General features: G+C 39.4%; 2 protein-coding genes and 1 long non-coding RNA gene across 3 annotated transcripts in view; 2 read left to right on the top strand and 1 right to left on the bottom strand.

The window, feature by feature from the left end:
* The window catches only part of LOC139144120 (uncharacterized), a 386,360-nt gene that overhangs the window by 285,537 nt on the left and 85,104 nt on the right, over nt 1-15,719 (top strand). The gene's annotated exons all lie outside the window — the stretch shown is intronic.
* LOC139144121 (uncharacterized) overlaps nt 1-15,719 on the top strand; it is a 228,164-nt gene that overhangs the window by 161,071 nt on the left and 51,374 nt on the right. The window lies entirely within an intron of this gene.
* On the bottom strand, nt 7,818-11,552 carry LOC139143118 (uncharacterized). The gene is made up of 2 exons (XM_070713272.1): nt 11,222-11,552; nt 7,818-8,206 (listed from the first exon to the last, which is right to left on the bottom strand). Exons 1-2 carry the CDS (start codon nt 11,429-11,431, stop codon nt 7,883-7,885), a joined length of 534 nt encoding a protein of 177 aa, XP_070569373.1. The 5' UTR covers nt 11,432-11,552; the 3' UTR covers nt 7,818-7,882.

Below are 15,719 nucleotides of genomic sequence, written 5' to 3'. Positions count from 1 at the left end.
TGCGTTCGTTTGCCTCCGTTCTGTGTTATTTTTTCAGTTTACTGGAATTTTCATCGTTCATATTCGCTAAAATTGTGTGTAAATTACGACAACTTTACAGGTATTTGGTCTGTACAACTTAAGAAACGCTTACTGATTACAATCCGTCAATTTGAGATCCTTGTTCTGTGTATGTAAACGCCGTCAGTTCGCCATTTTATTGTGGGCAAGAGTATATTGTAATGATCGGAATGATAAAATGCAAATAAAACAGGTTTCGTGAAGAAATTTAAAAATCTAAAACCACAGGAATTTTGTATATCAATCAAAGGATTGCCGTGCCACTTTTCACTCTCATTGGTTCAGAATCGCTCAAAGTGTGCTTGCCAACCTGTTCGGTTCATTAGACGCCATTTTTTTCGGGTGTGTCTAAAACGAAGGACAATGAAGGACTACAAAGGAATTCGAAGGACGATTTTCTGAATGAAAAAAAGGCTAGAATAGTATTTTCTTTGCGGAATTGAGTGAAGGACAGCGTAACCCCTACCAACTCCCAAGAGTACGGTGATAAACTGTGTTGTCCTTACGAAATGAGTTGAGGGCAAGTAGTGCAGAATATGGTGATGGGTGCTAGTCATTATAGTGCAGGTATAAAAGATCATTTCTCAACAGAATGGGGTGAATGCCAGTATTTTCACTGCAGAATAGGGCGAAGGACATTATTACCAGCGCAAAATACGGTAATAGGACAGTAGTTTTATTATTGTGTAGATAGGAGGATCATTTTAAAATACTTGCTGCGCGAATCTTTGAACGCATGCGTCAACTCTTTTCCAATATATCGAGGGTATATTTTGGCTGCGTTCACAAAAATCGATGGGGGCTGGAGGAATTCAGGGGGGATTCGAAAATTTGGGAGAAGTAGAGGGGGACTTTGACAGTTTTGCTCTGTCTGTAGGGGGACCTGAAAATTTTTTATTCACTTTTACGAATCCAAGTGGATTCAGTGGGTAATTCAATGAAAATTGAATAACATTACCCGATTGTTCTAATGTAAGTAAGAACCATTTTATTGCATTTAATTACTTTTATCTCGAAAAAAACTACAAATATATTTATTAAAAAAAAAAAAACAAGTAGGGCAGAAACTTATAGTGTTGATTATTTCAATATTTCCACGCAATATTTCAAATACCGTTTCTTGCTGTCTCCCTACAGCATGCTGAAACGCACAATGTTCAGTTTGACAACAAAAGCCTGTATATATAAATACTGGGTGATAATCGATTTAGAGTCCAGACTAAAAGTCATTTGTCAGTGATACAAATGCACGGTACACATACACAGGCTGTATTGGCAAGCTGAATACTGGACAGTTCAGCATGCTGTAGGGAGTATAAACTGAACAAATACATTGTCAAAATTATCAAAAATTGTCAAAGTTGATCGAGCTACTGCCCTGCTACCGCATACTGGCAGTGACAGAGATAACTCTGACTGTGAAGTAGTTGAAAAAGAGTTCGGTTCATGTGACACTCGTGACAGTGAAACATACTTGTGCACGAGATCAGGCCAGAGAACAACACATGAAAGAAAAGACGATATGAAAGTGATCAGGGATCTTTGAATTCTGGCATATGAGAATAATCAAATATTAAATAAAAGAGATGAAGTCACCATGTTTGATTTTTCTACATTTTCACACTCTCATGGTAAAATAACATAAAAGTAAAAAAGATTATAACTTAAATCAAATAATGTGTGACTAAATGGAATCATTTTAATTTTACCATTGAAATTTGCCATAATTACCTCCAAAATTTCAGAGATTAAAACGTTTATTTGATGGAATATTTTAACCTTACAGTATTGTCAATTTTGTAAAACCTTTATAAGAAGCATTTAAAGAGCATCTACATGTCTCGTACTTTTGAGATAATATGTTTGGTAGGTCTCTTTTTGGCAAAATGTAGTCAGGAACTCACAATTAATACTCTCTTATGATTTTCATTTTGTGTGCTCTTCGGCAGGTGTGCCATTAAGTTGGCAAGAGTTGGTTAACTCAAGTCGGCTTTGACTTATAAATCGAAACAGTCCATTGATGCGTTTAAAAATGAATCTTGCTTTAGAAATATGGCTCTGTTGATAAGAAGTAGTGTCGAACATCTGCGAGCAGAACAACGCAATACATGCTTATTTATACTCTAGTCAGGTGGCTTAACAAGAATATCGTTACACGGATAACAAAAGTGCCAATTTGCTACAGGTGTTCGCATATATGTGTTGATCAATATTAGCTATTGCTCCAAAAATGTTGGCCACCGGAAAGGCTCGATGACGTCATAAATTCAAAATGGCCGCCATTATAAGGCTTAAAAATGGTAAAATACGTCTAATTCAAGCAGTTTTCAATATTTTTTGAATAAACCGACACAAACATCACAAATTACAAATACAACATAAAATTGATGCAAATCAATTATTATGATGACGTCATAAAGCCAAAATGGCTGACCAAATTCAAAATATCCCCCATATTATCGTCTGATAATGTTCAAATACTGTTAATTAAGCCTGTTTCCAGCATTTTATCCCCTGTACTGAAAGTAACACCCAAAATTATAGACAAAACATATAATTGAAATTCATTATTGTGATGACGTCATAAAAGCAAAATGGCGACCGAAAATTACAAAATGACCTATTATGAAGTTCACTGTGCTTAGTAAAATAGCCAATTTACGTGACAAAATAATACTTTAAAGGTAATCTACAATTTGTCTTGATAATCCGTAAACTCAAAATAAATGATAAATGTACTAAAAACTTAGCCAATAAGCCCAACACAAATTACAAACTATTATAAAATTATTTATTTTTAACAATGACCTCTGTCCGAAAAACTGAACCAATATAAAGGAAATAAAATGATCTTTACCCATAGGTTCTACCTTTGAAAGTGATATGTTATAGTGAGTAGATCAATAGTGATGTGTTTATATGATAACGAAAAACATTGAGAGAAACTGGTAAATAAATCATGCCTTGACCCTGGTAATGTGACTTTGGTCCCTGAAAAAAGGTTTTATGTTTGTGATTTTGGTCTAGACTTTTGCTTCCTTTGTTTCAGAAGCCTTTTTTGAGTTTGAATTTTCTTGGATTTTTATGTCTCGATGTGTGGTGACATAGTTTTGTGCTACAGTTACTGTAGTTCTCTTTTGGGAGGACGTGCTAGCCTGAAAAAGATCGTTTGGTCAGGGTTTTATGAACAAAAAGAAGACTATTTTTTGCATTTGAAGCTAGCTTAGCTTACTTTTTTGCAGCTTTCGTGAATTTTATGAAAAGCGTTTTTGCCTTTCGTTGTTCACTTACCAGACTGGTTAGGAATTCAAGATGAAGGAAACTGCAAAAAACGTGACCAGACGAGTTTTGCTGTTTGGAAACCCAAAACATAAAAACATAAAAAACACCAGGAAGAACATAAGCAGAAATGGAAGGTTAAACAAAGATAATAACTCAGAAAGATTCTCAGATTCATCAACAATTTTGCAAATCAAACCTTAATCAAAGCATTAAGTAAAGGCTTGAAATTTATTCCCAGTCCGGAGTGTCTAGAAAGATTGTCGTATGATATATCAACAAATTTATTCGCATCATAAGATTATGCGATATCATGAGAAACAATCAATCAGTCAATCAGACATCTGTTCTAAGATTAGTACATGTTCAACACTAGTAACCGCGGAAAACCCAAGGACGGTATTCTCACCTCAGAACTAGGGGAAGGACGGTATTCTCACCTCAGATCTGGGCGAAGGACGACATTTTCACCTTGGAACTGGGCGAAGGACGGTATTCTCACCTCAGAACTGGGCGAAGGACGGTATTCTCACCTCAGAACTGGGCGAAGGACGGCATTTTCACCTCAGAACTGGGCGAAGGACGGTATTCTCACCTCAGAACTGGGCGAAGGACGGTATTCTCACCTCAGAACTGGGCGAAGGACGGTATTCTCACCTCAGAACAGGGCGAAGGACGGTATTCTCACCTCAGAACTGGGCGAAGGACGACATTTTCACCTCAGAACTGGGCGAAGGACGGTATTCTCACCTCAGAACTGAGCGAAGGATGGTATTCTTAGGGACTGGTCAGTTTCTTCGGCCTGGGGGGGCCGGTGGATTATTTTTTGCCGACGTCAAAAAGTGGCTGACCCCCCCCTATTCCAAATTTTGAAAACAGGGTGACCCCCCCTATTCCAAATTTCTAAAACAGGGTGACCCCCCCCCCCCGGCGCGACAAAGGTAAAACAAAAGATTGACATAAATATATATATATATATATATATATATATATATATATATATATATATATATATATATATATATATATATATATATATATCTATTTACATTTATATAAATATATATATATATATATATATATATATATATATATATATATATATATATATTCTATTTTACATTTTACATATATTTATATTTTAAATAGTCATTCTATGTTTTAGTGAAATTGTTGACATGTCAGTTGTAAGATAGGAATTTCAAAGTGTCAATCTTAAAGTTTAAATACAGTACATTTTGAATGAGCTGTATTTTGAATGAGCTGTGAATGTATTTCAAACTTTCTCTGCTTAACCAGATGTCCTGAACTGTTGTACAGAAATGGATGTCAATCATTAATATCAAAGAGGAAAAAGCAGTGAATCAAAAACTTTGATGGGTGTTAAGACTTGCCAACCATCCAATTAAATCTACTGAGGAGCCATAGAGAGCTTTTTTAGCCAAATCTGATGTGTACAGTGTCTGAGAGGACCTTTTCTTGTGTAACATTGAAACCATAAAAGCACAGCTAATAATGACAAAAACTGCCTTTTTTAACTGTTATTTTGTTCATAAAAAAGCATCTTTCTACAGAAAACCTATGAAACAAAGGAAAATAATTGCATCAATGAGAAGGAAAGATATCTTGTCATTTTTCTATCTCTAAAATAAGTCACTGTATCAAATATATATTGTGAAATATTTGTGCATGTTGCTTTCTCATACTGAATTCTCACAGAGAGAACAGAAAAGTATCAGGAATTTGTCATCCTTTTCATATGAAATGCAGATTTCATAATGGTACACTTTCACTTAGCAAACATCAAGATATCTCTGAAAGTATGGCGCCCGAAGGGCGCGCCAAAAAATATGAAACATCCTGATATCTCTGATATATATGCCTTGTATATTAAAGTCATGCACCTGAAGGGCATGCTGAAAGATGTATGATATATTAAAGTAATGAGCTTGAAGAGCACGCTGAAAAATATTGAACATACAGATATCTCTGATGTATGTATGCTTGATATGTTAAAGTTGGGCTTGCTGAAAAATATGACTGATTATTAAAGTTACGCGCCCGAAGGGCGCGCTGAAAAATACAACTGAATGATGAATTATTGTGGCTGACACTAGCATTTTAGGCAATGATGAGCCTGTGTCAAAATTCAAAAACACACTGACCCCCCTATTGGGCATTTCAAAAACATGGTGACCCCCCCATATCACCAAAGTCAAAAACAGGGTGACCCCCCATGAATCCACCGGCCCCCCCCCCCAGGCTGAAGAAACTGACCAGTCCCTTACCTCAGAACTGGGCGAAGGACGGTATTCTCACCTCAGAACTGGGTGAAGGACTTAATATTTAAAGCCGTATCACTTCGCTCATGGGTATAGCCTATTGTTATAGGATTGGGCCGGAGTCCTGGTCGGCTAAACCGTGGCGAAGCGATCCAAAACTCGGCTAGGGTGGGGTGGGCGGGATCGGAACTTTTGTTCCGTTCCACAAGAGCCCTTCAACCCCTTGTTTTTCTCTCTCTCTCCCTCTCTCTCTCCCCCCTCTCTCTCTCTCATGTTCTCTTGTTGTGTCGTCTTCGCCGTGTTGCAATGAGGGAGATAGTCCGTATGGTATGTTTCCTATTTATACCCCCTTAATTTACATATAGCGTACTAATATCGCTGCGTGATGCGGCTTTGAATAACTTAATATTTAAAGCCGTATCACTTCGCTCATGGGTATAGCCTATTGTTATAGGATTGGGCCGGAGTCCTGGTCGGCTACCTGTAGTCAGTCGCCTTTCCCTTACTCTCACCACATACGTCACCATACCACCCATACCCCAATCACTCAAATCTTCTAAGCCCAAACCAGAATATTTATGCAGCACAACGATTTTATTTATTCGTTATTAAAGCATTATCATATACACCGACATACTGATTATTGACACCAGTAAAATTCTCCATTCGCCAATATCTGCATAACTAATGCACGAGTCGGTTGTTTAACCTGTGAGTAACTTTCAGCAAAGTCTTATAATCGTTCACCCATCCCCTATCCTGCTATATGTGTGTCATAATTTAGAATATATCATCTCTTTCAAACGCCCTAGTGAATCCAGTGAGTTCATCCATTTTTCGATAGGCATTTACATTGGAATTAGGGGTTTCTACAAGCTGTGCCAGTCTATCCGCCGGAGCTGCTGGCTGCATTACTTTTGATAGTTGCATGTAATATCTTGCCGTCTCTTCCGCCCTCCAGCCCACGTGGGTCATGAGTGATTTTTGCATATCTATGCACATTCGAGGTTTGTTTGGCTCGATTGTAATCGACATTACAATAAATGGTGGTGGGTCTATACCGACCCGCCCGGCGGTTGAAATTGCTCCAGTTTGCAATCTATCTGTGATAGTCTTTGATATAAAGTCAACAAAATCTCGGCAAGTTGGGTTATTTGTAAAGACTTTACTTGGTGGCGTGGGACTATCGTACGCTGTGCCTTTGAAAGTGCCTCGGTATGGTTGGAAGGGTTAAGATATGCTTACACCATCATTTACCCACTCCATAATTTGCTCGAAATTATCTGCGGCTCTTGCGATTGATGACCAGGCGTCCCTGTGCTTATGTATCTCCCCTGCTGTAAACTCGTCCGGGTTACGCAAGGCAAGCATCAATGGGGAGGCTTTTTGTTTAATTATAGCCGCCGTTACTACATCCTGGATACTAGGACAGTATTCAGTGGGGCCCTGTCGAGGGGCACCCTCAAAAGTCACCCACGTTGTCGTAGTCCTGACGGGAGACGTCCCCCTGGTGAGTTTTTCCCAGCTTAATGGTACTTACTGCGAAAGTGAAGAACAGGGGGAAAGCTTTCACAAATTGAGTCTTACAACCTGTAAACTTTTGAGGGTACCCCTAGACAGGACCTCGGAAACCGAGGCTGCATAAGAATGCAAAAGGGTGCTATGGACCCTCCCTGCCTAAAGGGTAGGTGTACTTATAGGGAGAGCTGTGAACGAGGTCAGTGTCCGAAACTACACATTCTACTATGAGGATGTCCACTTCGAGTGGGACCGGGATTTGATAATGGCAAGGGGAACATGTGCGTTGTCTCTGTATGGATTTCTGACTTTGGGAGAGGTATGAGGGACTAACTTTTCTGATGATACATTTCTACGTTTGTGACAAGAGGGGAAATTCAACCTTAGATTGGTCTCCCGGAATATGAATGTTCCAACACGCAAACACAACTCGTCCAATCACGCCATAGAACACAATACAAGTTGTATTATTTGCAAATGAAAAAAAAAAGAGAGAAAGACCTTATTTTACTATCTTGAACTTGAAAGAACAAGGAATGTGCGTACAAGTGCGTAATAATTTACCACACATTTAATCCGAATTCAGCAAGCACACTAGATTTTCTTTTTTGGACATGACCGGGCCATATGCCCAAGCTCGTGACATGTAAAACACTATTTCATCGAGAGTTTTTTTTTTTTTTTTTGCGGGCATAAGGTGCATATCTGACGTCAGCAAATTTTTTGTATGTGTGGTTTGTGTGTCACATAAATTTCGATACTTTAGCTGCTATTTCTTCTTCTTCCTTGTTGCCTAGGAGTAGAACCAATAGGCGTCCCGCCTCTTCTCCGAAGTCGTTAGCCTTGAATTGTGCCAAGACTGCGCGAAACCTGGGAAGTTTGGGGTGGGCTGCGACAGTTGCTCTGTCCACTAACGCTCGGAGGGCGCTTATTAGCTGTAGTCTCGTGGTAAGAACCGGTGTATGAGCCAACTCCATTACTTTAGCAAGAGCGTCTTCAACGGATGCCGACTCGGCCATGTCCTGCAGTTTTTTTATCTGCTTCTTCAGAGCCGCAATCTCGTCCGCCTGTGGATACGGTCCAAACAAAGATAGTCACATATAAACTCTTCCCTTTGTTACTCGCACACCACCAGAATGTAAAACATACAGGTATACATCTTACCATTGTATCTCAAATTATGCATACGCTCACAGTGAACCTTAACGGGTTGACTGCCTGGCTAGGGCCCGGGCCGTAAATCTAAGACAGAAGCATTTTTTTTTTCAGTCTCGAGATCTCTTTTTTTGATAGTAATAGTGTTTTTTTTTTAATTTTGTAAATCTAGTACAAAATCGTTTAATTTAATTTTTTTTTATTAGGCCCCACAGTAACCTTTGGGCGGCACCCAAGCCGAACCCTTGTAATTCCTGGCGCCCTCGCAGCAACCCTTCAGCGGATTAACTGCCCGGCCATCTGTGAATAATAGCACCCTCGCAGTAACCCTTTGCGGATTGACTGCCCGGCACCCAGTAAATCATAGCACCCTCGCAGTAACCCTCAGCGGGTTGACTACCCGGCACTCTGTGAATCATGGCACCCTCGCAGTAATCCTCAGTGGATTGACTGCCCGGCACGCTGTAAATCATGGCACCCTCGCAGTAACCCTTCAGTGGATTGACTGCCCGGCACCCAGTAAATCATAGCACCCTCGCAGTAACCCTCAGCGGATTGACTACCCGGCACTCTGTGAATCATGGCACCCTCGCAGTAATCCTCAGTGGATTGACTGCCCGGCACGCTGTAAATCATGGCACCCTCGCAGTAACCCTTCAGCGGATTGACTGCCCGGCACCCAGTAAATCATAGCACCCTCGCAGTAACCCTCAGCGGATTGACTACCCGGCACTCTGTGAATCATGGCACCCTCGCAGTAATCCTCGGCGGATTGACTGCCTGGCCTTAGGGACTGGTCAGTTTCTTCGGCCTGGGGGGGCCGGTGGATTATTTTTTGCCGACGTCAAAAAGTGGCTGACCCCCCCTATTCCAATTTTGAAAACAGGGTGACCCCCCCTATTCCAATTTCTAAAACAGGGTGACCCCCCCCCCGGGCGCGACAAAGGTAAAACAAAAGATGGACATATATATATATATATATATATATATATATATATATATATATATATATATATATATTATATATATATATATATATATATATTGCTAGACGTGGAACTTGTCGTGATTACTCTACAGACTGTTTCATGCGCTTGGCAATCGTCAGGACGATCACGTCCCTGCGGAAACACATCGAGCACTATACATTGCCTGAATTGACACCAAGCCACTGATATATATATATATATATATATATATATATATTATATATATATATATATATATATATATATTATATATATATATATATATATATATATATTATATATATATTCTATTTTACATTTTACATATATTTATATTTTAAATAGTCATTCTATGTTTTAGTGAATTGTTGACATGTCAGTTGTAAGATAGGAATTTCAAAGTGTCAATCTTAAAGTTTAAATACAGTACATTTTGAATGAGCTGTATTTTGAATGAGCTGTGAATGTATTTCAAACTTTCTCTGCTTAACCAGATGTCCTGAACTGTTGTACAGAAATGGATGTCAATCATTAATATCAAAGAGGAAAAAGCAGTGAATCAAAAACTTTGATGGGTGTTAAGACTTGCCAACCATCCAATTAAATCTACTGAGGAGCCATAGAGAGCTTTTTAGCCAAATCTGATGTGTACAGTGTCTGAGAGGACCTTTCTTGTGTAACATTGAAACCATAAAAGCACAGCTAATAATGACAAAAACTGCCTTTTTTAACTGTTATTTTGTTCATAAAAAAGCATCTTCTACAGAAAACCTATGAAACAAAGGAAAATAATTGCATCAATGAGAAGGAAAGATATCTTGTCATTTTTCTATCTCTAAAATAAGTCACTGTATCAAATATATATTGTGAAATATTTGTGCATGTTGCTTTCTCATACTGAATCTCACAGAGAGAACAGAAAAGTATCAGGAATTTGTCATCCTTTTCATATGAAATGCAGATTTCATAATGGTACACTTTCACTTAGCAAACATCAAGATATCTCTGAAAGTATGGCGCCCGAAGGGCGCGCCAAAAAATATGAAACATCCTGATATCTCTGATATATATGCCTTGTATATTAAAGTCATGCACCTGAAGGGCATGCTGAAAGATTATGATATATTAAAGTAATGAGCTTGAAGAGCACGCTGAAAAATATTGAACATACAGATATCTCTGATGTATGTATGCTTGATATGTTAAAGTTGGGCGTGCTGAAAATATGACTGATTATTAAAGTTACGCGCCCGAAGGGCGCGCCGAAAAATACAACTGAATGATGAATTTTGTGGCTGACACTAGCATTTTAGGCAATGATGAGCCTGTGTCAAAATTCAAAAACACACTGACCCCCCCTATTGGGCATTTCAAAAACATGGTGACCCCCCCTATCACCAAAGTCAAAAACAGGGTGACCCCCCCATGAATCCACCGGCCCCCCCAGGCTGAAGAAACTGACCAGTCCCTTATTATTTTAAAACAAAACAAAACAACAAAAACAGATACTGGTAACAGACTATCGTATAGCGCCTTAGTGGACTTGCCGTGACCATGTCACGGCCACGGCACGTAGTACCACCAGGTGCGCGTAACAAGCATGCAAATTCAGAATATAAGCAAGCCGAGCTGACAGATTTGTCGTCGCTGGCGTACTGGACAGGTGGAGACCTGCACTGTAATAGTAAGTAGCGAAATCCACGTGGCGAAGTTAGATAAATCTAATTCTTAAAAACAAACACAACCTGCCAACTACCACTAACGGGACCATATCAGGTGCACGATACGCCAGAATGCCTATAGTGGTGGCAGAGGCCTAACAGACATGTGAGAATTATGCACTATCACAACTGGTAAGAAACAAATCAATGACGAGAATTATACACGGTCTAAACGCCATACACAGAGTCCTAAGGCCTGGCGGAACAAATACATTCAATGGGTGAGACCCGGACGTACCTGCGAGCTTTTATTTTCAGCAGGTGGTGTTCCCTGTGCATCATTGATGGCTGTAGCTGGCTGCCGTTGCTGCCCCGAAGTGCTCGGGCCTGGAAGAATATCCCGGGGTTGGTGACTTGCTTGGTTGGTATACGCTGCAACAAACGTTTGACCAGCCGTGGCGGGTATCGTAGTGGGTGCCGTAGCCGGTGCCGGTTTAGACGAAGCCATGGTGTCGGGTGCTGTTGTCTTCGCCGTGTTGCAATGAGGGAGATAGTCCGTATGGTATGTTTCCTATTTATACCCCCTTAATTTACATATAGCGTACTAATATCGCTGCGTGATGCGGCTTTGAATAACGGTATTCTCACCTCAGATCTGGGCAAAGGACGGTATTTTCACCTCAGAACTGGGCGAAGGACGGTATTCTCACCTCAGAACTGGGCGAAGGACGACATTTTTACCTCAGAACTGGGCGAAGGACGGCATTTTCACCTCAGAATAGGGCGAAGGACTGTATTCTCACCTCAGAACTGGGCGAAGGACGGTATTCTCACCTCAGAACTGGGCGAAGGACGGCATTTTCACCTCAGAACAGGGCGAAGGACGGCATTTTCACCTCAGAATAGGGCGAAGGACGGTATTCTCACCTCAGAACTGGGCGAAGGACGGTATTCTCACCTCAGAACTGGGCGAAGGACGGTATTCTCACCTCAGAACTGGGCGAAGGACGGTATTTTCACCTCAGAACTGGGCGAAGGACGGCATTTTTACCTCAGAACTGGGCGAAGGACGGCATTTTTACCTCAGAATAGGGCGAAGGACGGCATTTTTACCTTAGAATAGGACGAAGGACGGCATTTCTATACCTAAGGATATATTGCAAAGGAAACTATTTCCATCTCATAATAGAGCGAAGGACTGTATTTCCACCTTAGAATTGGATGAAGAAAAGCATTTTCTCATCAGAATAGGGCGAATGACAAAATTTTAGCCTCAAAGGTAGGCAAAGGATAGTATTTTCACCTCGAATTAGGTGAAGAAGAAAATTTCATAAAAGGATCCGATTGACTCTTAGGGCAACATTTTTACTACATAATTGGTAATAGGTGAAGTACAGTATTGTCACTGCGATTATTTGGGACACCTTAGGTTTACGGAAAGTTCATTTAAGATGTTTAAAATAGGTTGGTTATTAGTGTGAGTAAATCTGCAGAGTGAAAGTCCATTAAAAATTTGAGAAATGCCATTCGTAGAAAATGCTTGATATAGTACCAACTTTAAAAATACCACGTGTAGCGCCTCGTTCGAAATGTAAAAAACGAAGAAAGTACAATTATTCTGACCACCCCTCCAAAGATCTAACGAAGCTTCCCTTTGGACACCATTATTATACTGGCTTTTGGACGAAGGACAGATTGTGACCAAAAGCATTACATTTCACATACACTGTTTTGCAGGGTCATTTCCTTCAATGATGTAATTTTCTGATGAAATGCATGTAATCTCTTCGCTTGGTAGCTCATGTGAAGAAATAGTAGAGAGTGTGTGGTGCTGACTAATTTTAAAATCACACGTTTCGCCGAAAGCTGTGACATGCATTTCACTTCAGGATAAAAGTTGCTGAACTTCTGAATACGGTATGGATGTTGTTAGCAAAAGCTTAACATTCATACAAATCAAAAAACTGTACGAAACAAAAAAAAAAAATAAATAATATCCTCATTCTCACAACCCCTCGCCGAAATACGTTCCACTGGTCAATTCCTTACTACAGCAAGCCAGTCTGTGGCGTTGTATTGTCACAATGTATTTTCCCATGCGTTCAAGGAGAATTTCCAAGCTTTGTTGTACCGACCCGATATCATACAAAAGGTAATTGGTCGATACGGGAATAATCGACTGTCAAAAACCGAAGAATCGCTGATTTAATTTTTATGTATGGCATTTATTTAAGACGATATATATATATATATATATATATATATATATATATATATATATATATATATATATATATATATATATATATATATATATATATACTGAAGTATACAGATGTCCTCGAGGCAATTACAGTGCTCAATGCAAAAAGCAGAGCGTTATAAATAAACAGATTACTTCAAGTACAAAGTAATGAAATCTATTACTTAAGTTTCATGCATCTTGCAATCCTCAGATAGAGTGACAATCTGAGGATTGCAAGATGCATGAAACTTAAGTAATAGATTTCATTACTTTGTACTTGAAGTAATCTGTTTATTTATATACATATATATATATATCTCAAAGTGCACAGATGTCCTCGAAGGACATTACAGTGCTTGACGCTACGCAGAGCATTATATATATATATATGTAATGCTCTGCGTAGCATCAAGCACTGTAATGTCCCTCGAGGACATCTCTACACTTCGATATATGAATATATAATATATATATATATATATATATATATATATATATATATATATATATATATATATATATATATATATATATATATATGTGTGTGTGTGTATCGTCTTAAAATTAATGCCATACACAAAATTCCAATCAGCGATTCTTCGGTTTTTGACAGTCGATTATTCCCGTATCGACCAATTAGCTTTCGTATGATATCGGGTCGGTACAACAAAGCTTGGAAATTCTCCTTCAACGCATGGGAAAATACATTGTGACAATACAACGCCACAGACTGACTTGCTGTAGTAAGGAATTGACCAGTGGAACGTACTTTGGCGAGGGGTTGTGAGAATGAGGATATAATTTATTTTTTCTTGTTTCGTACAGTTTTTTGATCTGTATGAATTTTAAGCTTTTGCTCACAACATCCATATTCAGAAGTTCAGCAACTTTTATCCTGAAGTGAAATGCATGTCACAGCTTTTGGCGAAAGGTCTGATTTTAAAATTAGTCAGCACCACACACTCTCTACTATTTCATCACAAGAGCTACCAAGCGAAGACATTAAATGTATTTCATCAGAAAATTACATCATTGAAGGAAATGACCCTGCAAAGACAATGTATGTGAAAATTAATGCTTTTGGTCACAATTCTGTCCATCGTCCAAAATCCACTATAATAATGGTGTCCAAAGGGAAGCTTCGTTAGATCTTTGGAGGGTGGTCAGAATAATTGTACTTTCTTCGTTTTTTACATTTCGAACGAGGCGCTACACGTGGTATTTTTAAAGTTGGTACTATATCAAGCATTTTCTACGAATGGCATTTCTCAAATTTTTAATGGACTTTCACTCTGCAGATTTACTCACACTAATAACCAACCTATTTTAAACATCTTAAATGAACTTTCCGTAAACCTAAGGTGTCCCAAATAATCGCAGTGACAATACTGTACTTTACCTATTACCAATTATGTAGTAAAATGTTGCCCTAAGAGTAAAACGGGTCCTGTAATGAAAATGTTCTTCTTCACCTCATTCGAGGTGAAAATAATATCCTTTGCCTACTTTTGAGCGAAAATTTTGTCATTCGCCCTATTCTGATGTGAAAATGCTTTCTTCATCCGATTCGAAGGTGGAAATACAGTCCTTTGCTCTATTATGAGATGGAAAGAGTTTCCTTTGCAATATATCCTTAGGTATAGAAATGCCGTCCTTCGCCCTATTCTGAGGTAAAAATGCCGTCCTTCGCCCTATTCTGAGGTAAAAATGCCGTCCTTCGCCCAGTTCTGAGGTAAAAATGCCGTCCTTCGCCCAGTTCTGAGGTGAAAATACCGTCCTTCGCCCAGTTCTGAGGTGAGAATACCGTCCTTCGCCCAGTTCTGAGGTGAGAATACCGTCCTTCGCCCAGTTCTGAGGTGAGAATACCGTCCTTCGCCCAGTTCTGAGGTGAAAATGCCGTCCTTCGCCCAGTTCTGAGGTGAAAATGTCGTCCTTCGCCCAGTTCTGAGGTGAGAATACCGTCCTTTGCCCTATTCTGAGATGAAAATGCCATCCTTCGCCCAATTCTGAGGTAAAAATGTCGTCCTTCTCCCAGTTCTGTAATAGATAACCACCAACACCGAGGAGTTTCGGAAATAGAATCGCCGAGGCCATAGGCCGAGGCGATTCTATTTCCGAAACTCCGAGGGGGCGGTGGTTATCTGACTTAAACCACGCGGTCACTTTTCATTCAAACCACAGTAACTGTTCGCTCCATTACTGTCACTACATACCTAAATGAACAATGGTCGATACCAAAGGGTTCTGGAGAACTGACCGCTCTTTGTTTTCCAAGTGAAATTTTGAATACGAAAATCGATGAAAATTTACATATTAACTTGTCCACCTTGTCAAACTTCTCACCTTGTCACCACCAGTGTATTGGAAACATTCAGCGTTTCATTGGCTGATGAGGTAAATTGCACTGATTTGAATTGCTAATGTGATATAAAATACACAGAAGCACCAAATTAATTTCAGTCTCGCCACGAGTGTCTGACCGTGAAATATGGCAAGTGACAGCGATAGCGACTCAATCTTTATCACACAAAATAAGGTCAGAAGCTTCCTC

This window comes from Ptychodera flava, chromosome 11, assembly GCF_041260155.1.
Source record: "Ptychodera flava strain L36383 chromosome 11, AS_Pfla_20210202, whole genome shotgun sequence".
In the NCBI taxonomy this organism is placed as follows: Eukaryota; Metazoa; Hemichordata; class Enteropneusta; family Ptychoderidae; genus Ptychodera; species Ptychodera flava.
The sequence above is the reverse complement of the archived record's forward strand: the minus strand, read 5'-3'. Positions and strand labels throughout refer to the sequence as shown.